General features: G+C 48.6%; 7 protein-coding genes across 7 annotated transcripts; 3 read left to right on the top strand and 4 right to left on the bottom strand.

Annotated features, from left to right (window-relative positions):
• Positions 1 to 1,264: 1,264 nt before the first annotated feature.
• TGAM01_v207869 (beta-N-acetylhexosaminidase) lies at positions 1,265 to 3,153 on the top strand (the record flags this gene model as incomplete). Its single annotated transcript, XM_018805269.1, has 2 exons — positions 1,265 to 2,665; positions 2,722 to 3,153. 2 exons carry the CDS (start codon positions 1,265 to 1,267, stop codon positions 3,151 to 3,153), a joined length of 1,833 nt encoding a protein of 610 aa, XP_018661440.1.
• Positions 3,154 to 4,188: 1,035 nt separating this feature from the next.
• On the top strand, positions 4,189 to 5,382 carry TGAM01_v207868 (hypothetical protein; the record flags this gene model as incomplete). Its single annotated transcript, XM_018805270.1, has 2 exons — positions 4,189 to 4,384; positions 4,460 to 5,382. The coding sequence occupies 2 exons, from the start codon at positions 4,189 to 4,191 to the stop codon at positions 5,380 to 5,382; spliced, it is 1,119 nt and encodes a 372-aa protein (XP_018661441.1).
• A 139-nt stretch (positions 5,383 to 5,521) lies between these two features.
• Positions 5,522 to 7,184, bottom strand: TGAM01_v207867 (beta-N-acetylhexosaminidase; the record flags this gene model as incomplete). The annotated part of the gene is made up of 2 exons (XM_018805271.1): positions 5,522 to 7,087; positions 7,149 to 7,184. 2 exons carry the CDS (start codon positions 7,182 to 7,184, stop codon positions 5,522 to 5,524), a joined length of 1,602 nt encoding a protein of 533 aa, XP_018661442.1.
• A 1,554-nt stretch (positions 7,185 to 8,738) lies between these two features.
• On the top strand, positions 8,739 to 9,608 carry TGAM01_v207866 (trans-aconitate 2-methyltransferase; the record flags this gene model as incomplete). The annotated part of the gene is made up of 1 exon (XM_018805272.1): positions 8,739 to 9,608. One exon carries the CDS (start codon positions 8,739 to 8,741, stop codon positions 9,606 to 9,608), a length of 870 nt encoding a protein of 289 aa, XP_018661443.1.
• Positions 9,609 to 9,685: 77 nt separating this feature from the next.
• On the bottom strand, positions 9,686 to 11,246 carry TGAM01_v207865 (major facilitator superfamily transporter; the record flags this gene model as incomplete). Its single annotated transcript, XM_018805273.1, has 4 exons — positions 9,686 to 9,853; positions 9,915 to 10,353; positions 10,410 to 10,945; positions 11,022 to 11,246. The coding sequence occupies 4 exons, from the start codon at positions 11,244 to 11,246 to the stop codon at positions 9,686 to 9,688; spliced, it is 1,368 nt and encodes a 455-aa protein (XP_018661444.1).
• Positions 11,247 to 11,614: 368 nt separating this feature from the next.
• On the bottom strand, positions 11,615 to 12,874 carry TGAM01_v207864 (TfdA family Taurine catabolism dioxygenase TauD; the record flags this gene model as incomplete). The annotated part of the gene is made up of 3 exons (XM_018805274.1): positions 11,615 to 11,862; positions 11,931 to 12,663; positions 12,719 to 12,874. 3 exons carry the CDS (start codon positions 12,872 to 12,874, stop codon positions 11,615 to 11,617), a joined length of 1,137 nt encoding a protein of 378 aa, XP_018661445.1.
• A 2,184-nt stretch (positions 12,875 to 15,058) lies between these two features.
• TGAM01_v207863 (hypothetical protein) lies at positions 15,059 to 21,831 on the bottom strand (the record flags this gene model as incomplete). The annotated part of the gene is made up of 4 exons (XM_018805275.1): positions 15,059 to 20,247; positions 20,300 to 20,903; positions 20,964 to 21,700; positions 21,807 to 21,831. 4 exons carry the CDS (start codon positions 21,829 to 21,831, stop codon positions 15,059 to 15,061), a joined length of 6,555 nt encoding a protein of 2,184 aa, XP_018661446.1.
• Positions 21,832 to 23,112: the final 1,281 nt, after the last annotated feature.

Below are 23,112 nucleotides of genomic sequence, written 5' to 3'. Positions count from 1 at the left end.
AGCCCGGATCGATGAATTCGCGCATTGTTTGGGATTAATGGGCGCGTGTAAATGGCTGATTGCTGATGAACTATAGCCAAGTAAGTACGAGAGATACAGAGGCTGAGCTGAGAGCTAGTGCTGTGATTACTGCTTTGGGGAACTAAAAGTGCGTGTAGATCTAAAAGTGACCTGATTTCAATACTCGTACCATGTACTGGTTAAGAATCAAAATTCTGCTCATCAATATGCCTAAAAATCAATTCAGAGCGGAAATTAGTATGGATATTACAATAACAGTGTCATGGGTGAAACTACATGTGTGTAGGATATTCGGTGGCGTGAAGCCCGATGAGCTCTCCATTAGATCCAGCCTACAGGCACAACGCCCAACGCCACTTTTCAATCCAATCTAAAGATACGCCGTATTATGCTTCATATTAGCTATAACCTTGTAAATGGGGGTCCTTTGCCGCATATCCGCACTTCACTCCTCCATCAATTGATAACCTGATAGGCAACTGTTGCTCCGACTTGACCGCTGCAAGGCCCGGCCATCTCCATGAGCGGAACATGAGAGCAGCGTAACATCTCCTGCTATAAGGCGTTAGTGTTGGCTATCACTAGCACCAGCATCTTGCCGGCGATCGGCCAAGCAAGCGTCATTCTCCGCATCTTGAGCACGGCCAAATCATCACGAAAAATCGTACGAGGCACGGAATTTCAAAGAGCGAAAGTGAACAAGCTCAATCAAAGATAATACGTCGTCCAAGGGAAAATTTCCGGCACAGCTTGGCATCAATTGCTCAGCATTGATTCAACTCGAGCTGTATCGTCATCCCGAGTACTCTCTTCATCTACAAAGATTCCCTTTAAAGGCGATGGAACGTTACGCTACTCCGCGCCAACACATACAGCAGGCCCAGTATTCTTGCAGCCGATGAAGCTGAGAAGCGGCGCCTGTCAAGCGAGCTTTGGTGCTGCTACACACCGATCTACGAGGCCGGGGCAGCATCCTGCGGTTTGTTTTAGCTTGTATTTCCCCAGAGACCTGGACCTGGAGCAGGAGCGGGACCAAGAGGACGACAAGGAGGACAGTGAATCAACTCAACAGGGGTGAATACAAGAGAAGGATGCTTGCAAGCAGCAGTATTTAAGCAGCCATCCCGGTTCTCGTCTACATGTACCTAGGACACTGCTCTATCTACGGACGGCAACTCTGCGTGGCCTGACTCTGGCACATACACTCGGATCCCTCTCTCGGTGGAACGACCATCGGCCCACGATGCTTTGCAGGGCCCTCCTCGTCGCCGTCCTGGCCCTCGGCAGCCCGGCCAGCGCCATCTGGCCGGCGCCGAAGCAGTCCTCGACGGGCAACGGCACGCTCTTCATTGACCAGACGGTCCAGGTAACCTACAACGGCGAACAGGTGCGATGGACTCCGTACCGCCCAGATGATGATGATGATGAAGACTACCCCGGATTTCCGGACTTTGCTGAGACCAGGGTGGACCAACAGATCTCTTACACGGCCGGCTACGTGCCACCTAGCGGACCGCATTTCGATAGCAAGCAGATTGTCCAGGGCGGCCTCTCGCGCACGTTTGGCGCAATCTTCCAGCAGGGCTTCGTGCCGTGGATGCTGCGGGCGCGCGGATCAGACTTTGAGCCGGCGCTGGGCGGGAAGCGCATCACGACGCTGCAGATTGTGCAGACGCAGCACGACTCGGACAAGACCTTCAAGCCGCTCAACGGCGCCGTCAACGAATCGTACGCCCTGGATGTCGATTCCAAGGGCCATGCCACGCTCGTGGCGCCGTCGTCGACCGGCATTCTCCGCGGATTGGAGACGTTCTCGCAGCTCTTCTTCCAGCACAGCGCCGGCACGGCCTGGTACACGCAGCTGGCGCCGGTGTCGATCCGCGACGAGCCCAAGTACCCTCACCGAGGCATCTTGCTGGATGTGAGTCGCCACTGGTTCGAGGTGTCTGACATCAAGCACACAATCGACGCGCTGGCGATGAACAAGATGAACATCCTGCATCTGCACGCTACCGACACGCAGTCCTGGCCGCTGGAGATTCCCGCCTTGCCTCTGCTGGCCGAGAAGGGCGCCTACCACAAGAGCTTGAGCTACTCTCCCAGCGATCTGGCCAGTATCCAAGAGTACGGCGTGTACCGAGGCGTCCAGGTCATCATCGAAATCGACATGCCGGGCCACGTTGGCATCGACCAGGCGTATCCCGGCCTCAGCAATGCCTACGGCGTCAACCCGTGGCAGTGGTACTGCGCCCAGCCGCCCTGCGGATCCCTCAAGCTCAACGACACCAATGTCGAAAAGTTCATCGACACGCTGTTTGAAGATTTACTGCCTCGTCTATCGCCCTACTCGGCCTACTTCCACACCGGCGGCGACGAGTACAAGGCCAACAACTCGCTGCTCGACCCGGCCCTCAAGACAAACGACCAGAGCGTGCTTCAGCCGCTGCTGCAAAAGTTCCTGGACCACGTGCACGGCAAGGTGCGCGAGCTGGGCCTCGTGCCGATGGTGTGGGAGGAGATGATTCTGGACTGGAACGCCACGCTGGGCAAGGACGTGGTTGCGCAGACGTGGCTGGGCGGAGGGGCGATCCAGAAGCTGGCGCAGCTGGGATATAAAGTCATTGACAGCAGCAATGATTTCTACGTGAGTGTTTGATATAACCTTTCTTATATGTTGGCTCTATTGACTGATATTCATAGTATCTCGACTGCGGCCGCGGCGAGTTCCTCGACTTCGACAACGGCGCGCCCTTCCAGAACAACTACCCCTTCCTCGACTGGTGCGACCCAACCAAGAACTGGAAGCTGCTCTACTCCCACGAGCCCACCGACGGCGTGTCCTCGGACCTGCACAAGAACGTCATTGGCGGCGAGCTGGCCGTCTGGACCGAGACGATTGACACCACCAGCCTCGACACCATCATCTGGCCACGGGCCGGTGCTGCAGCCGAGGTCTGGTGGTCGGGCCGGGTGGACGAGGCGACGGGCACGAATAGATCGCAGCTGGAGGCACGGCCGAGATTGTCGGAGCAGCGGGAGAGGATGCTGGCGAGGGGAGTGAGGGGAGCGCCGATTACGCAGCTGTGGTGCAGTCAGGTTGACGTTCATGATTGTGAGGGGGGGAACTATTGATTAATGACTTAAGAATAGAGTAGAATAATATGGACATATGACAGTATCCTACTAATAGTGTGTTTCGGTCGTTGCTACTTTGCTTATATAAAAATATATGTGAAAGTGAATTAATGAAGCTCAGAGGGATTATAGGGCAATATTGCTCTTTCCATAATGGGCTGTAATGTGTATTTCGATACAGAGATTGATATTGCACTCTTCACCGCTGCTGCTGCTATTTTATTATCAATGGCTTACACAAAGACCGGTGATACAGATGCCGCCATTACATCATCAACTCTTCGTGTTAGATTTCCCCTTTTTGGTTGTATCATGCTATACAATCGTATTTTCGTCTTTCCAAAACAAGAAGTACAAGAAAGACTGTTGCTGTTTCCAGGTTATTGATTGAATATGCAGGGGAAGCATCAGCCCTTGCCCTTTCCAAGCACCTTGACAGGAATGCAGCCTTTGTTTATGATTCCATGTTACGACAGGCTACTAGTGGAATACGGCGACCCGATGTCACCCATTCCGAAATCCGAACCTGGTCAATACACCACGATCGGAATCATTTTTATCCAGATCGCTGTTCCAATCATCCCACGCTGATTCATCGACCCTACCACGCAGCAAAGGTCCTGAAACAGCAAAAACTGTGGCGCTCAAGCTCCCGCTTCTCCGATTTCAATTTCGATCCCCTGGCTTTAGTGGGCCATGCTAAGTCGCAAGAGACTTGCTGCTCCGTACGGTGTGCCCCATTACTTGTGCGGCCGGCAGTGAGAGCTCGTGTTTGACAGTGAGCATGATTATGGAGAAGGCTCTACTATTCCTTTGGAATCTCCTTGGCTAATAGGCGAAAATATAGTCGATGCCGACAGGTACCGATCACCAGCCGTGCAAATACCGATGTTGCGGCTACATGCACAGTTTGGGTATATAAAAAGTCAATGGCCACCCACCTCATAGTGCAGATCCCTCCAAATCAGCTCACGTTGAAACATCGAGCCAAGATTCAAACATTCAAGTCCTTGGGATCTGAACATTGTCAAAATGCATGCTCCCCTTGCATCCCTAACATTTGCGTCTCTCGCTGCGGCAGCTCTGCCCGAAGGTGTAATTGAGTTGCCGCTCCAGCGTATAAAGAACCAGAGCGCCTATGGAGCCGAGTTCTTGGTCGGCACTCCACCTCAAAAGGCAATTATCTCTGCCGATACAGGCAGTCCAACTTATGCTTTTGAGTCACCCAGTTCGTCTGCTCCCCTCAGTCTCGAGATTCAAAGGCTTCTTTAAAGATCGTATTGCTGATACCATTCGTAACCAGAAAACTCTGTATGCCAGCGAGGACTTTGCTCGGAATACGGCACTTACGACAACACGTCTTCTTCCACGACCAAGTGGTTAAATGACGGGTACAATGACTTGCTCATTGACCATGGTTTTGGCAGCTACATCAATGATACTCTCACCTTTGGCGGCGTAACCGTAACCGACATGATGTTTGGAACAGTCGAACTAAACGCCGCCTCCTTTCCCATCGACACCCAACAAACCGCCATCTTTGGTCTCGGGGCTTTCTGCGACACCAAGGCCTGCGACACTTACCCGACGTTCCTCAACCAGCTTAAACAAAGGGGCGTCATCTCTCGCCGTGCCTTTAGCGTCTATCTGGGACCAAGCGATGCCGATGCCACAGGCTCGCTGCTCATCGGAGGAATCGATCTTGCCAAGCGCCAGGGCCCCGTCTACAAAGTAAAGGTCGAAGATCCATCAATTCCCGCGGCAAACTCGCAGCCAAACTTTGTCAGCCTCTCCAGCCTCGAACTGCAGCTCGCCAACGGCACCAAGCTGACATCCACCTACGACAACGGCACATACGCTCTCTGGGACACCGGCAATCCTCACTGGTACGTCCAGCAGGACTTGTTTGACGCCCTCACCGACTACTGGGGCATCCCCAACCCGGACCTCACCAATGATCCCGTTGTGGACTGCAAGTTTCGCGAACCGTCTAAAGACTCCATTGCCGTGAATATCGCGCCGGGAGTCAGCCTCGACGTGCCACTGAGCTCTATCCCCATTGATATGGGAGACGGCACTTGCACAGTGCCTGTTTACCCCTATGGCGATGCTCTGGGCGACCCGTTTCTTCGCAACGTCTACTTCACATTTGACTACGAGGACTTGACAATTGAGTTTTCGCTTGTCAAGTACACTGACGAAACGAACATTGTAAAGATTGAATAGATGGCACCGGGTTGGGCGTTATGATTTATGAGGTCACGTACATGTTAATAAACCTTGTATGTAATGATAATGCTTAATTATACAAATACATCGTTTCTTCACAATTATCCACAGCGTTCATGTGCTCATGTCCAAAAAATTAGTGCGCCACCGGCAACTTTCCCCTTGGCTGTGCATCTCCAAATAAAAGATCCACCGCTGCGCTGAACGCCTCCACTGTAGGCTCATACACGGCAATGTACGTGCGAATCTGAGCGTCATCCAGGAAATCATATGGAGCACATGTGGCAACTGAGATGAGCGGCGACGATCCGCGTCGTTTGGCGACCTCGAGACCAAGTTCCTTCTGGTACTTGGACTCGCGCGCGTTGCGGGTTGCCAGAATCACAACGTCAGCCTCGCCCACCTGCTTCCATTGCTCGTCCGTGAGAGTAGAACTCGTGAATCGAATATCGGTTGTTTGAGAGGCTCGCTTCCGGATACGCTCCTCAAAGGTGTCTGCGATCCAAGGAACGCGCGTGGGTAGAGTTCCGCTATCGACGGCGCCACCAATTGGCACATCAGGCCCAGGAGAGACAAAGGCAATCTTTGCGGTCGGCTTCAAAGGCAAAAGGCCTTCTTCTGCTCGTACCAGAGTAACTGCATCTGCGTAGACTTGACTGGCGAGCTTCTCCCCGCTCGTGTTCAATGCGGCCAAAGTCTCTGGCGGTTCTGTGCGAAGGGCGCGAGGCCAGCTTGTGTATCTGTCCTTTAATTTTCGGAGACGTTCCAAAGATGCGTCTATTCTCTCTTGGGACAGTGTACCGGCGGTGACGGCATCGCAGACGTGATCGATGGCCGCACTCTGAACGTCAAAAGTATGGCAAATCATGACATTGTCGACGCCGGCCTGAAATGCCATGAGTGCTCCTTTCACGCTGCCAAATTCCGCGCGAATGCCGTCCATTTCCAGGCAGTCAGTCATGATGACACCATTATACTTCCACTCATTTCGCAAGATGCCGATTGTTTCTGAGGACAGTGTGGCGGGCAGGCCGTCCTTTGATAGCTGTGGCAAAGAGATGTGAGCCGTCATGACCATCTCGATGTTGTCGGCAACAGCATCCCGGAACGGAATCAGTTCCAACTTCTCCATATCGGCTCTTGACTTGTCTATGACTGGCAGACCGTAGTGAGAATCAACAGCTGTATCTCCATGGCCGGGGAAATGCTTGATGCACGGCGCAACGTTGAGCTCTCTCAAGCCTCTCGCACATGCTGCCGCAAACTTGGAAACGGTTTCTGCCTGGTCACTCGGACTCCGAACGCCAATAACAGGATTTAATGGCTCCGAGTTGATGTCCCCAACAGGAGCGTAGTTCATATTAATGCCGAAATACTGCAGCATCCCACCAGTAGCCTTGGCGACTTCGTACGCATAGTCAAGAGAGCCAGTAGCTCCGAGAGTCATAGGGCCCGGTTGCTGGGCGGCAATGGGCGGTGAAATCCGAGTAACCAAGCCGTTTTCTTGATCTATTCCGATGAAAAGGGGTTGGCTATGGCCTGCGTCGCTTGCAATCCTCTGGAGGCCTAGGCAGAGCGCCTGGAGCTGAGCGGCGTCAAGCACGTTGCGCTTGAACAGGACAATTGCTCCGACGCCATAGTCGCGAATGAGTGTTGTGATTTCCTTGTTAATCTCACGACCATGGAAACCAACAGCAAATAGCTGGCTCAGATGTGATGTTAGATCGAGTCATGTCCTGGTATATCAGATTGTAAGACCTCACCTGGCCGATCTGTTTGCGCTGCTCTGCTGACGGCATTTTGACGGATTTGTAAAGGCTAATCTGGGACTGTCTTTGGAGCCGTACTGTATTCAGCTTTGTTTCCCCTACGTTACGAGTATGATGACCCAGCGAAGTTGAAGAATATCAAGATTCAAGTTGTATAATCTTGAGTAGCCGGACATGTACCTAGTAATTCGGTATTCGGTCTGCGGGGAACTATCCTGGTGGCGGCTTCTCACTATCACTAACAATGTAACGTCCCGGGTGTTTCTTCCGACGATAGTCTGAAACTTGTTATTCCAGTTTCTTATTCCCCGGAAATGCTGTCTGAGAAGGCCTCTCTCTCTTGTTCGCCGACGTAGACTGATTGTCCCACCACAGTCTATTCGAGTGGGGGTCAGTCGATGTGGCTTGCAATGTAACGTGGAATTCTGACCCCCAATCCTGTGTATAGCTTGAAGATAGCTAAAGCTGCCAGTGTGCAGGATGATCAAGGTCAGTTAGCGAGTATAAACATGAAGATGCGTTTCAGACATATATGTTGCGGTTATGTGCGCTGAAGTGTTGTATTCGCCTCCTATGGAATTGTCGCGTTTCAGTGAGAAGCTTCTCTCCGTTGCCGGCTATAAGCTGTACCCCGCCATGACTGCCATGGTGGGGGAGGGGTAATTTGAAGGACAAATCGAAGTGCAAAGGGCTTCATATGGGATCAAACATGGCAATTTTATATCAGATATCTAACATGTATTTAGGGTCTGATTGAAGCTTGTTAGAGCTCTCTGAAAATAAACCGTTAATCTTAATTCTCCCATAAGAATTATTTCATCGACTACGAAGCTCTGAGGATAGAGCTGCCGCTGTTACAAGAAACGCGACACACACATCTGTGCAGATATAGGGAGCCAGCGATGTGATCTAGGAATTCTAGAAAAGGCGTTTGGATTAGTTTTCTCTTTCTCTGTCACCTAACAATATTTGTCAAATACTGCTTCTATCAATCAAGCATACATATTTTCTCTTTTCTAGAAGTCTTGGCAGTCGTGTTTAGTGCTTGCAGTGATACATGAAACGCTCCGTTGCCCTTTCTGGCTCAGCATGGCCAACAACAGTGCTTATAAATAGACCAGCCATTCTTTCAATCATACATTTCGCAACTTGAATAATTACAAAAATTACATCAAAAATTACATCACATATGAGAAATAAATGTCCTCCCCATGTATTTGTGCCCTTTCCTTGCTCTCGCATTTCCGCGGAGGCGCTCTCGGCCCCGAAGCCGCCTCAGCCCCGAAGCCGGCTTCCAGCGGAATAAGTTCGGACGGCCGAAGGCTCTCGGATTGATCCTCTGCATTGCTTCTGAGTATCGACTCTCCACCAGAATAGTAGGTATCCGAAGTAAGGAGGCTAGGCTATGATGATAATTATGTTCGCTGCCCAAAAACTTGTTTTTGTATTGTAAGCAAGGCTCTCATAGCAGCAAGTATTCTTGGATGCTAATTAAAACTGCAGCTTTTCCATGTATAAATAGATCGGCTAGTACGACCCATGTTCTTCTCTCCCTCCTCTCCATCCTACATCTCAACTTTTACAATGGCATCTCGCCAACTTGCCTCCTTTTCAAAGACTCTCATCAACAGAACAATGGCGACTCAAGCAGCTGGCAAAGGAAGAGCAGCCAACACCAAAGACTGGTCGGCCGCGCAGTATCTCAAATTCGCTGAGCAACGTACTCGGCCTTCGCGCGATCTTCTTGCCCAAATACCCCTGGCCACTCCCAACAGCATCATCGATATTGGATGCGGTCCGGGTAACTCAACCGAAGTGCTTGCGAAGCAATGGCCCGATGCACAGATTTCGGGCATCGATTCATCACCGAACATGATCGAGACGGCCCGCAAAGCCCTTCCTAATCTGCAATTTGCCGTGGCGGATCTAAGTGACTATACTCCAGAAGGGCCAGTTGATCTTCTGTTTTCCAATGCGGTTTACCAATGGATCAATTTTGAGGATCGAATTCCGATCATGAAACGCCTGATTGAATCTCTGAAACCTGGAGGTGTCTTTGCGTTTCAAGTACCTGATAACTTCACCGAAAAGTCTCACGAAGCGATGCGTGCGGTGGCTGAAAATGGTCCTTGGTCCGCAACGCTTTCACAACTGAAGCCATCTCTTGGGCCCTTCCAAACACCCTTTGAGCTATACAATGAGTTAAAGCCATTGTGTTCGTCGGTAGACATATGGCATACAAATTACCAACACCCGCTGGAAGGTCATGAGGGCATTGTTGAGTGGGTTAAAGGCACTGGATTGAGGCCATTCATTGATCCACTCAGTGCAGAGCAGAGGGAGGGATTCCTGGCGGCGTATCTGGAAAAACTAAAGGAGCTTTATCCTTCTTGCAACGATGGATCTGTGTTACTGCGATACCCTCGTCTTTTCTTGGTTGCCGTTCGTGCTTAAGGCAGTCAAGTGGTATATGTATCGACAATGGTACATATGACGTGTACAAATTTTGTTCTATATACAAGTGTAGAATACTAAACCTTTGCAAAAATTGTGCGATTCTTCCGAAACCTTACAAACGTCGCGAGTCCAGCAGCTCCGAGTCCCATGCATCCTGCATACGTGATAGCAGGCCTGTATGCTTGGAATCCGCTCTCTGTCCCACCGTAGGCATCTAGAAGGTAACCAGCAATTGGAGAACCCTATTCTTTTGTAAGTGAACTGAAAACATTGACACAAAACATGGACACATTTGCAACTTACCATGAGATACCCGCCGCCCCAACCAGTAACAACCATGGCCATGGCCACAGACACTCTTTGAGATCCAAACACATTGCCCACTACCGTGGGAATAGTAGAGAAAAAGCCCCCATTTGCGGCACCGTTAAGAACGACAAACGCAATCAAGGGAGCGAGCGTAGTAGAAGCAGGCCACAAGGCCAGCATCGTGATGGCGTTGATCAATAAGGAAATGGACAAAGCATTGAGTGATCCTATTTTGTCGCAAAGGAAACCGCAAAGAATTCTGCCTGCAGCCGACGACAGGTTGAAGCCTGCCAAGAGGCCTGCTCCGGTAGACGAAGACAAGCCGATCGATCGTCCGTAGAGCGGTATGAAGAACGCAGGAACGAGAAGAGGGAAAGTAGCAACAGCGCCTGTAGCAAAGATGACCACAAACTCGAGATCTCGAAAGAGACGCCTGGGTAAGAGGTCAGCTTCAAGGTCATATTGAAATGTATTACACAATCATCTTACCATTCGATGAATCCCGCATTCTTGACTGGTGAGCGCTCCCTCACCAGCCATGCCGCCGGTAAGCCGGTCAGCAGCGTCACAAGTCCCAGAATCCGATACGCCCATGCAGTTCCAAGTCGGCGAATCAGTGCATCCATGGACAAGCTAATGATGGCGCCGCCCAAGCCCCCTGCTGCAAAGACGATTCCATTCGCGAGACCCCGTTTCTTGCTGAAATACTGTGCTGGTGTTGCAGACGCAGCCATGAAACACAAGCTCAGCCCGACTCCGAGAGTGACGCCCGAAGTGATGAATAGTCCTGGAAGACTGTTTACCGTGAAACCACTTAGAATCTCGGATACGCCGAGAATCAATATGCCCAGCATGCCAGTCTTTTGAGCTCCGATGGCTCTGATGATGCGCGCATTGACGATTGCCAGGAATGCGATAATGGCAGTAGCCAATGAACCGACGTATGACAAAGTTGCTGGTGTTGAGAGTCCCTTTTCCACAAGAGCTCCTTGCATCACTCCCCAGCTATATCCTGTCCCAACAAACTGAAATGAAAGGATTAGCATCGTTTGAAGCATATTGTCTTTGTATGGACAAAGACACAAAGACAGAAATACTCACCCACCACGCAATGACGGCACAGCCACCAAGAACAACCCAGCCATAACCTCCATCCGGAACTGCAGAATCTGCCAGGCGAGATGCCTCTAGAATATCTTCGGATGATGGATTTTGCGATCCATTATTTGCGGCCTCGTTGTGAAACCGATTGTGACCGGAGCTGCTGGCGAGTGGAGGAAGCGGAGAGAGTTCGACTGCAGTGGTAGTTGAGGTTGTAACTGCCATGGCAAAGCAGTCTATGGCAACCTTGTAACACTATTACGCTATATTTGGATGATATATCGAAAATATGCAAGTTTTCAAAATAGCATTCTTTTAAATACTTTAATTCTAGAAGCAGGACTTTTTTTTAGTGTAGTTGGGCCCCATCTCACGCCCTCTAGTTGACAAGCTAAACCCGGAGCCGAGGCTGTGGCGCGCCTATATCGGTGTAAGCATCCGACGATAAGCCAGCACCAATCAAGAGGCCCATAAGTAGCATGGAATCATTCTTTATTTTTTGCTTTTGTACAAGGCTATTTCAGTGAGCCTATCAAATCATACCGCTAACAAATGTTTATAACCCAAGAAATATAGTTAACCCCGTCTCTCCTTTATCCCTGGAATGGTGTCTCGTAGGGCCTCTCAGCCTGGGGGGTGATACGAGCAAGGTGCCTCCTCTGGCCGTTCTCCCAATCGACGAGAGCACTGTGCTGAGTGACTCGGTTGTCCCAGACGACGACGGTCTTGTCCTCCCACTTGACGCGAGCCTGGAAGTCGGCGCCCTGTGCCAGATGGGTGTACAGGAAGTTGAGGATGGAGTCGGATTCCTCCTTCTTCAATCCGACGATATCACGGGTGACTAAAAGCAAGTGTTAGTCATGAAATTGGTACGATAGATGTGCGATATGAAGCGTCTGAACAACTTACACTGAGGGTTGACGTAGAGAGCCTTTTCGCCAGTAGCAGGGTGAGTTCGAACAATGGGGTGAGTGTTGACAACAGGGTCTCGTCGCTTGATGCTGTTGCGAGCTGCCGCGGCGTTGACCTGCTCGATACCAGAGTGCGTGGCCTTCAAGCCGTGCAGACGCTCCTGGTAGAGGGGGCTGAGTCGCTTATAAGCCTGAACGGCGTCAACGAAGATGGTGTCGCCTCCCGTCTCGGGCTTGTCCAGGATGTACAAAAAGGTAGTTCCGGGAGGCTGCTGCTCGTACGAAACGTCAGAGTGCCAGGCCACGGAGCTAGTTCTGGTCTTGAAGTAGTCCAGGTGGCCCTTGTCGTTGACGCCACGGTGGACGAGGTGAACCTCGGGGTAGTTCTCAGGAGAGCCAGAGGTTGGGTGGATGTGGTGTCGTCCAAAGTAGCCGCCAAACTTGAGCGCATCCTCGATTGAGAGATCAGCAAAGTCCTGGCCGCGGAAGGCGACGACCTTTCGCTTGGCAACGTAGTGAGCGAGCTCATCCTTGCCGGCATCGGTGAGAGAAGAGAGCTGGATGCCTCTCACTTCAGAGCCGATGGAGGGAGTGAGGTCCGTGACCTGGACGCCGCTGGGGAGAAGGTTGGGATAGGAGGTGTCGGCATCCTTGCCGTGCTCAGTGTGCTCAAAGGGCTGCAGAGGAGGATACTGCTGTGCTGGGTTCCATGTGGGAAGGTAGTGAGGGTACTATATCTTGAATGAGTATGATATCTATATTGTTGCTAAAGGGATCGTCACTCACCGTAGCAGCAGGGCCGTCGGTCTTGCCCGCTTCAGCATCCTTATCGATGTAGGTCAGATCAATCTCCTTGTACTGTCCAAGATCCAGCTTATAGACAGATGCCGGCACCGGTCCGGAGCTGGTGGTGGTGGCGGTCTCAACCAATGCGGGAGCCATTGTGGTTTGATATAAGCTGCTATTCTCGTCACTTGGACAGTAATGCTAAACGGCTATAGCAAAGTTCAGTCGCATTCACTCTACCAGCTCGTCGGATACTGCCCTTTTATACCTCCCGTCCCTCCACAAACTGCCCAACCAGCGTCTCTTCCCCTCTCTTTGTCGCGGCCCATCGGCCACCCTCGCATCGGCATCGGGCAAACCCCACCCCCACAATTGCATGCATCGCGAACTCTATGGCGAATTGGCGAATCATCCAATCATCCCCGTGTGAGACTTGTCTGATCTTCGGTTTTACCATCCGGGAGATGGACTTTGTTAACGAATACTTGTAATGTCAGCCACACGTTGCAGAGGGCGTCGGTACCGCACTACCAGAGACGATCTGGACAGTGTTGATGCTATTGATAGTGCGAATCACGCCATTCACCTCATACAGTGCAGCCGCTGCAGCAATTGCACGACCGCGAAGCACGCAATTCTAAGTTTCCTCATGGCTGATTATGCTTCCATGCTAGTTCTCCAATTATATATCATTCATTTGCTGACTCTCCCGATTGCGGCAGCGGGTCATCGCGAAACGGATCTCGTCATGTCTCATATTAGGTCTAGGTGTTGCGTTCATGTTCGCGTATGGCACCCAAACAGGTAAGTCGACTTACAAATATGATTCTGACGTCTTGAGCCATTTCTCTGGTGGATTGTCGTTCTTATCTAGTGTTTTTGACTGTTTCAAATCTGAATCAGTAGGGCTTGACCGCATCTTCAAGGTAGGCATATGGTGGTATAACCGATGATGAGGCAGCAGATTTGCCGGGAGCCGAGCAAGTGTCAACCACGGGCACAGTTTTCTGAGATGGTCAATTACGCAATTGAACCCTTTACCTTATGGCAGTATGCTATTCGTCAAGGATTAAATTGAGTGGCCAGATCGCCGCTTCTTCAATGATAGCATGGGTTCAAGTAGGTCCACACGGTTGCGAAGACGGAGGCTTGCGTTATCAGAGAACCCTACACGAATGCGCATCTACTAAGGCTTTTTCGAATCGAATGTTTCCATCCCTAGGCAAAGGTACTCTTCATTACCTCATATAGCCGATGAATGACGAAGGCGTCTGCTCCCTTGCTCCGGATCATCGTATCGCACGTGCAGTTGCTGTTCATTTCTTCATGTAGGGCTAAGCTGATATCGCTGAAAAAGGTATAAACAATGATGCAAGTATACTTCAAATGAGGACAATGCAGGTTTGAGCTGCTCCGCTGACTCAATGAGCTGAATCCTTGACGGTAACCTCTTGATTCTCTACGATGATGCGCATAATTTCTATATTGTAGCACTCCTCATCGAGGAGACTTGTACTTGATAACCGAAATACGAGACCATATTCAGGAATCAGTCTTGTACTGCCATATGCTCAGCCCATCCAAGTATGAGAATGCCAAATCACTTATAACACTAGAGCACGAAACTGGGGCCATAGATATGCGAAAACAGCAACTGGCCCGGCTAATTGGATGCGTCCCATGCATCATTCCGCCCGCTGGATGATTGCGCCGAATGCCGATTTTACCCACTGAATTTCTGCCAATTCATTGCTCATGTGGATTGAAAATGTAGAAAGCGGTGCCATGAACCTATGCTTTATGGTCGCACAGCATCCGACCGATGCCAAGACGGTTCACTACCCGACAGCACACATGAAGCTCTGGCTAATTGAGATAGCTAGAGGATGCCGCTATCCAGTACCGTTTTCGCAGTTGATTTATCTAAGCAATTAATATGTAATCTAGCTTTGAACGAACAGGCATCGCTGTCTCCTATTACGTACTTTGAACAGGTGTAACGAGGTTGAGAAGTGGATAACGCACAATGGATTTGCCATTGTGATACCAACATGTCGGACAACAAAAAGCGAAGTGGCCAATTCAATTCGCGAAAAAAATGAAACTAATTAACTAAAAGAATAGAGAAATACAAATATAATGGCCGAAAGGCAGTGTGCATAGTTTGGAGGCGAAAGGAATGCCTGGTAAACATAAGGAAGAGCATCAGATCAAAACTTCAACAAGCCAATTACCATATAAAAAGAGTGTGCCACTAATTGAACATGACAAAGGAGAAGCAAGTTTCAGGACAAGTTAGGCCCTATCAACACTCATCCGCTCATCTACATGGCTATGCCGTCAGTAGAAAATGCGTGAAGCCAGCACCCACTCTCTCTTGGACGTCTCCAATGTATCGATGCCATTCCATTCCTCTTCCAGTTCCCCGAATTTCCATGTTTTGGGTAGAGCGTACTGCCATGGTAACTCTCCAGTAACTCCGTCAAATGTGAAATCTGCACTCAGTTTAGCAGAGAGTTCATGGAAAACCTTCTCTCGCTTGCTCATATCCTCCAGCTCAGAATCCGTAAACCGAGAATGCAGCTTCTTTAGTAGCTCTAGATGAAGCTCTGCTGTCTTAGAAAGGAGCTGAATGTCGCGACGGGTATAGCCGTTGTATATAATCTCAGAATAGCGGCAAATCTCTGTCAGTACTGTTTCGTGAAGATCCATGGCATAAGAAGCATAGCTGGTATCTCCTCCTAAAGCAGCCGTGACCAAGACATTTGAGAACAGTTGAGATACTGCCAAAGTCTCCGGGTGAAGTCTTCCGAGACCACGCTGCAAGTTATAATACAACTCTCTCACAGTCTCAATAGCCGCACTCCATTGATTCTGTGCACACTGCGCGTGCACTAAGCAGGTGCCAATCTCAGCAATGGTCGGCAATTCTGAGTCGGACACGGCCGATAGGTCGCTCCGCATATTCCAAAGAGGAGAAAGCACGCGCTCAAGCTGTTTGTAATTACTTTGCCTGTATAGGAGATGGACCAGACCAACTAAGTCTTCAGAGGGGAGTGTCTCAAAAGCAATGTCCAAGCTGTTGATCGCATCAATGACGGTAGTCATGATGTCTAATGACGTTTTGAGCAGGCCTTCGCTGTGAATCACTTCGCTGGGATGCGAAGCATCTATTCCGACCAAGTACTGAGCCAATATACATCCATAGCGGACACGGCCAGCATGATAATACAATTTCTTCTCTTTAGCAAAGGAGAAAATGAACAAGCTGATTTGATTCGCCTTATCAGACTCATTTTTATCCAACAGATTCTTGACTAGCTCATTGCCGATTTGTAACAAGAATGCTTCAAAGTCAAAGTTTAGAGAAGGCCGATCTTGTCCGAGTTCTTCCATCAGGTAAGTATAGAAGAACACTACTATCTCGTCGCTGATGTTTGACTCAAAGTATTGAGAGAATGCGACTTTGAAACGTTTGATGAGCTCCTCATCAAGGTCGTCAACAAATTCATGACGATGGTGGATTTGCCAGAAATGACGCAGTTTTGCACCGTATTCCAGAATAACCTCCAATTTAGCTCCTTCCTTGACCTTTTGCGAATACTTCTCAAGTAGCAGAAATTCCAAAACATTTTCAGTCATGACTTTGGAGTAGGAGAGTTTCTCGTCAGGTTGTTCAAGGCCGTGGGCAAACACGATCAGGAAAATAAAGACGACCTTCTTCATCTGAGACTCATGATCAGGCTGACCGTCTCTATGAGCATGCTTGTGTCCGTGAGTGATTGACTTGCGAATTTTATGGAGAAGGTCTCTGCCTTTCTGCGTCAAGCCCGTCTCAGCAAAGAGGGTAGCAAACTCATGCGCCACATGGAAGAGCTCGATATTGACCGTGGCTACGGCGAGGACATGTCTGATGGCTTCTTCCAAAAATGGGTAAATGCGCTCAGTTACGTTCAACTTCCGGTACAAGAGTACAACGTTCTTCAGATAAATCAAGGCTTGATCTGGATTGGTTTTGAACTCGTCCATATGCTTATGGTAGGTTTCGAGTGTGACCGCAATAGCGCGCTCTGATTCAAACTCTGTTGTTTGAGACTCTTCAACCATTGTCACGTACATCTTTGATAAGAGTCTCTTGACGGTCTCAATGGTCGTGACTGTGGTGACCTCGGTGTTTGTGGTGGTTCTCTTCAGTACATCTTCGTAGGCGCTGACAGACACTTTGTGGTAGTCTTTGTGCGATTCGCATATCTTGGCCAAAGCAAGTAGCGTTTTGACCACCAAGGTCTCATCGTTGCTTGTCTTGGTGATTATGTCTCTATACTTGACAGCAACGTCATATCGCTCAGAGAAGTCAGCCTTGACATGATGGTCCAGCACATACGAGTATCTATCATAGATCAACGTAATTGCCTCTGCATCAATCTTATGTCCCCCCTCGACCACATGTTCTTCGTGATGTCGGGTGATAGCTACCCATAAGATATTACATATAGCATGCAGTTTGTCCCAGAAACTGCGGGCATCGTAATGCTTGCTGAGAACTAGAGCAGCCCTAAATGCATCATGGTGACAATACTCCTGACCCTCGTTGAGTACATTAACAATCTTTTCATAGTAAATGTACGCTTCTTCATGGCCAAGAGCTATATAGCTGTCTGCCAGCAAGTAGAGTGTCTTGATAGTCGATGCATGCTTTGTGCCTAGTTCTCTCTCATACTTCTCTAGCACTTTGATGTGGACATTGATAGCTTCTGTATGGCGATGATGCTCTTCGTAGAATGAGACCAAATTATTCGTGGCGGCTTCGTACAGTTTAGCGCCTGTCAGAGGGTTAGATTTCGTGCCAAGATTGTCTTCTAGCTTTGAGGTGCTGCAAGCAGCAAAAATCTGCGAGTGAATCTCCTCAGCCATAGAAAAGAGCCCTTGGTTCGAGTAACAATCAGCCAAGCGATGTGCTATGTCCAAGCATTCCCCTGTTGAGTACTGGGGGAGCTTAATCTGGGAACCTGCGATGAGAATTTCGCGCCAGGTAGAATGCAGAGTTTTCTTGAGTGTTTCCTCAGCCTCGCGCCAATTTTGTTGTTGAATGTATACGCTTATCAGCGCCTTGGACGCTGAGAACAAGGTAGTATCAGACTCATCATGATGGTGCTGATGTACGAAATGCTCAAACAATTCTTTCACTGCTTTTTCCGTCGACTCAGTAACAGTCGTTGTCTTTGTCGTTACGACCGTCGTAGTCGTCTCGGTGATCTCTTTGATCACTTCAGTAATAAGAATTGCAGTTCTCTGGGTTTCTTTGCTATGCCCTTTGCTGCTTAATGAGTTCCAAACTTTCTTCAAAATGGAAACAGCAATGCTTTTCAAGCCAATAGCCCTACATTCTTCTGCGACATCTCTGACCCTTGTGATGTACTTGATCACCGCTTCGGATTGCTCGGTCTCACCGTTGGTCGTACATTCATGAAGCTCTTTACCCTCCTTGTACTCCGCGGCCAAGCAGATAAGGATGCTAATAGCATCTCTATCACGGCCTTGTCTGCGAAGAAACTTGACATATTCAAGCGCAATGTCGATTTTGATTGAGTTGGCATCCACATCGGCTTCTCGATCGCAATTAATAGTAATGCTTTGCCAGAGACTGACATAAAGTCTTTCGGCCTCGAAAAAGTGCTTGCATTGTTCAAATGTGTTAGCCAACCAGAGCCAATTCTTTATGCAAAGGTAATCAGTAAACTCTTTGCCAATCCCAAAAATGAGTTGTTCGAGTTCGCCAACTCTGTGTACCGACGGGTCATTGAAAACGATATCCAAGGTAACAAAGTATCTATAAACTCGCTTTGCTTCTTCTGACTCGCTGCCATATTTGGCGACCGTGGCAGTATACAGCTCTTTATAGACATCTATAACGCGCTCTTCTTGTTTGCTGTCAATGTAAAGTCTTGTGAGCGTCTTGTACCAGAAGATCACCTCATCACTAGAATATCCATGTTTATGCTGATCAATTCTGATAGCTAGCTGGATCATTTCCGCATAGCACTCCACAATATCAATTTTCTCTTGAGTGTGAACGGTGGTGATTTCAGCCTTGCGAGTTATCTTCAAAGTCGCCATGTACTTTAAGAAATGACTCGTACAGATATGCACAATGGCAGATTTTGCTGTCAAGATCTTTTCTCCGAGTTTAGCTGCCTTGTAAAAGTACCATGCTGCATCGGAATCGGAGCCAAAAACGTTGAGATAGGTATATCCAAGGCTAATCAAAGTGTGAACCACCGCAGCATGTTCACCAAAGCATGCTTGTCGGATTTGGAGAGCGAGTTTGTGATTGAGGACGAGCTGCTCTTTTGCAAATACTCTGCTCCAATAAGTCCTTTCAAGAAGGAGCAGAGTAATAGAGCTAGAGAAGACATGTTTCACCTCAGTCTCAGACAAATTGGATTTTTGAAAGTGTATTATCCAATTCTGCACGACATATTGGAGCAATGGATCTGCCGAGATGGCAGATAGAGCAAGGCCATTATGCAATTCGTCTATGGTGAGCTTTGTATCTCCTTTCCAAGAGATTTTGGCGTATAGAAGCATTATCAGCGTAAACTGCCGATGTGCTTCTGCCTCTGTAGGCAACGAAATGTTTCCAAGCTGCGAGTTCATAAAGGTACGAACGGCTTTCGTGCGAAAATGGACATGGCCGTCTCGAATGATGACTAGGCCGGAGCTATATTCGGAGATGAGGGCGGCAACATCGAAAGGCGTAGGAGATACCGAGTTCATGTGCATATGAAGATCAACCGAAAGGATCTGTGCAGCCTCGTTGATAGTGAGTGGTCGTGTGACCACAAGCATTGCAGACAAAAGCGTCTTCAAGGAGTGATTTCTCAAAGAGTGGCGTTGATCAAACTTAAAAGCCTTTATAACCTTGAAAAGTATATCTGATTCCATATCATGGACTGACTTCAGAAGCGAGTCTTTTGACTGTTCTCCAGACAGGAATTGAGAAGCATGAAATGACCAGAGCCAGTTATTGTTTGCCTTTGCCATAATTGTTCTGAAGAGCTCCTTGCGTTCCGCAGAGCCCAAATTATTGAAAGCGTAAGACCGAGACAGAATCTCGGAAAAATAAATTTCGATGTCTTTCTCAACTTTCATACTAGGGATCGCATGTTCGTACTCCCTGACATCATCGGGAATTGAGCGGGAAAATGTCACGGCACGGACATTTGAGAGCCCATGGATGCAGGCTCGGAGCTTTTTGTAGAACTCAGCGTCACCACCAGCAATTCCTTCACAGCCATCCAAAATCATGACTATCGACGCATGCTGAATGTGGACAGCTTTGAGTGAGGCATGGAGGGCTTCCCATAGTACCAAATCTGTGGGCTCAGAATCTGCTTCGTCAGATTGTTGCTCAAAAGCTTGCGCGATGCTTTTGTATACTTCGATGTTGCCGACATTTTCCGCAAGCACTTTGTATAAAATGCTTTTCAGAAAGATATGCGGAGTAGGCTGACTTGGCAAGTCGTATGCTATGATGTTCAATTAGCAATATTTTGACTTAATAGAAGTGAGATAACTTACGAAAGTCGTATCGAAGAACGTGGTTAGATTTGACATGAATGGGCCTAGCAAGCCTTTCCTCTATCCATCCAGCGAGGAATGTTTTGCCACAGGATTCATCGCCAGTAATGCAGACGATTTGGCCACCATTGTCATCAGAAAGAATATTCTTCAGCCAGTAACCGACTTCAGTCGATGTGTTGGCATAATGACCAATGTTTTCGAATAAGCCCTTAGGAACATATTGGCTCTGATTAAGCTGAAGCTTCGATCGAAGCAGGCTGATATCCTTAGAGAGGCCTGCGGCTTTAAGCTTTTGCTTCCAAATCTCATTGGACAGCGTCTCTTTGAAGCGCCAAATCTGCTCAATCTTTGCTCCGAAGTCGGGGCCAAATTCAAGACGTTCTGATGTCCCAGGCTTGACGTTGCTAATCTTCTGCTGATATAGTGTTCTCATGCCGTTGAGAAAGACTATAACACTGTGGAAAGTTTGAATCGCGGCATTCAGAATCTCGTGTGAAGGCTGCTCGAGATCATACACTCTGATAATGTCCGTATACACAACGGAGATCTCGTAAAGGGCAGAAAAGGTGGGTAAAAGAGTCTCAGCTTGTGTATAGCCAATCTAAGTATATGGAAAGTCATATTAGCATTTGTTTAGTATGCCAATGTCAATGAGACATACCTCTAGTAAAGAGTGAGCATTCGTAAGAGCAGTGGTAATTAAGTCAAGGGCGCCGTTGATAGAAGCATGATCATTCTGTCCATTGGAGAGAACCTCTTGACCGTTGCCTTTTCCGGACAAATCATCGGCTCTAGCTTCTTGAGAGAGAGCATTGAGCAATTCTCCATTTATGAAAGTATTGATTTTGTCTCCAAAGTCCGAAATATGGAGCCCAAAGAATTGCGCAGCGTGGAGAACGCGATCCCAGGCGCTGCCTCTGCCGGGCATCCGACGAAGTCGCTCGTTTGAAATGTATTCAAGATAGTATTCAAGAGTAATATGAGTAACTTGAGGCTTGGGAGAGAACTTGGGGCGGAATTTATTCTTAGTAAACATCGTTTGCATTTTGAATGGTTTGTTCTCTACCACCTCCGTCAATTCGCTAATGGTAGTAGTGGAAGTGATGACTCTGTTAACAGCCTTTTCTATCACTTCATTGTGATTGTTGCTGTGTTGAGGTGAAGACACTTGAGAGATAATAGCAGTGTTATCCGAAGGGCCTGGTGTAGTTGATACTAGAGGATCAGGGGGGGTGTATGACACTACCAGGCCACGAGACTTATTAGGCTCCATGGTGGCAGATCGTCGAAGGACTGTAGGAGTTATCACAGTCTGCGATGGAGTTGAGCCGCTGGCAGCAGAATTGATGCTGGCGGAGTCGTTGGTCGTAGGGTCGGTGTTTCTGTTCTTTTTCTTTCCTAAACCGGTCAAGAGAGTCAGCTTAAGCATTCAGTAAAACAAACAGTGGGAAACCACTAGGGATCGCTTTCTAGAGATTGTTCATCAGTATGACAGCTAACGTACCTTTATTGGCAAAACTCTTGAACATGCTGAGTTGGAAGGTGATATCTATCGGTCTCTCAGTCCCGGATAGATATAAAGCAGGGACTCAAGTAAAGGAATCGTCTCATCAGCGCTAGTCAAGTTGTGAAGATAGAGGAAAATGGATAATGGATTGACGAAGAATGTCGGACAGCTTATATATCTAATTTGCTTTGTTTTTCCCTTTGCGAGTACAGTGTACAAAGATGGTTCAGCATTGCAAATACCATACTTCTAGGCATATATTGGCAATATATTTGCCAATTTCAATTAGAACTCTATTTAGAAAGTACCCCAGGATAGGCTTCACCGAGAACCACTCTTATTGGCTGCAGCATGCTGTTCAGCTTGGAATAGGCCGCATATGCGTGTAGTATTGCATATAGGTGAGTGGATACTGCCTCCAACGCGGCTGTGAGATAAGGCTGGTAAACCAATTAGACATGGATAGAGCTTGCTTTACCGCTGTCATCAACTGAGACTTGCGCCGAGGCCAGGTTTGTGTACTTTGTGCAAGGCCGAGACTGTTTGTACATACTCGCAGGCATTGAATCCGATCAATGCATGGGAGACGCTCGCATATCATCTAACCTCTCCCACATTAAAATGTTCTATGATCGTCGTGACTTTGTATTTTTGATACATTAAGATAAGCGATGAAAACTCTATCGTACTGTTTTATGAGTAGTGGTGTTTATAGCTGTGATGGATTGTATTTTGATACCTCTAAGTGTACTGCATAACTCTTTACAACAATTCCTATTCGGGAGCCTTATTCACTCAAGTCCAAGACTGTTGTACATAACTACGTTCAAGCCTTGTACTCTGTTACCTAGCCGTACTGATCGCAGCCGCCCTGCATAAAATCCTACTTCAACGGCTTCGCCCAGGCCGCAGAGCTGCGGCCTCCGGCTACGTGGAGCTATAGCACAGGTTTGCTGCCTTGAACAGACGCGTCGAACCATCATTGGTGATAGCAGCTGCTTGAGGCGTCTTTCATTGGCTGATTGTGCATACTCATATGGTCTTTCATCTATAAGGCATTGTGGTTGATATGGCAGGGCCACCCGGAGAGAATGGGGCGCTTACAACATCGTAAGTTATCGCCACCGGTTGGAGGGCTTCGTAAACTGCAGCATGAATCGATAGTCTGACATCGAGATTACTTATTTGAGTAGCGTCGCGAAGATCATCCTGGACGGCCTGTTCAGCTGCAGCCTTCTTGACACGGCTCGCTCAGCCGCAGCTGAAAGGTGAGTCTCTTTACTTGACAGAGCTCAAGGGCGAA

This window comes from Trichoderma gamsii, assembly GCF_001481775.2.
Source record: "Trichoderma gamsii strain T6085 chromosome Unknown Scaffold_30.2, whole genome shotgun sequence".
Lineage (NCBI taxonomy): Eukaryota > Fungi > Ascomycota > Sordariomycetes > Hypocreales > Hypocreaceae > Trichoderma > Trichoderma gamsii.
The sequence above is the reverse complement of the archived record's forward strand: the minus strand, read 5'-3'. Positions and strand labels throughout refer to the sequence as shown.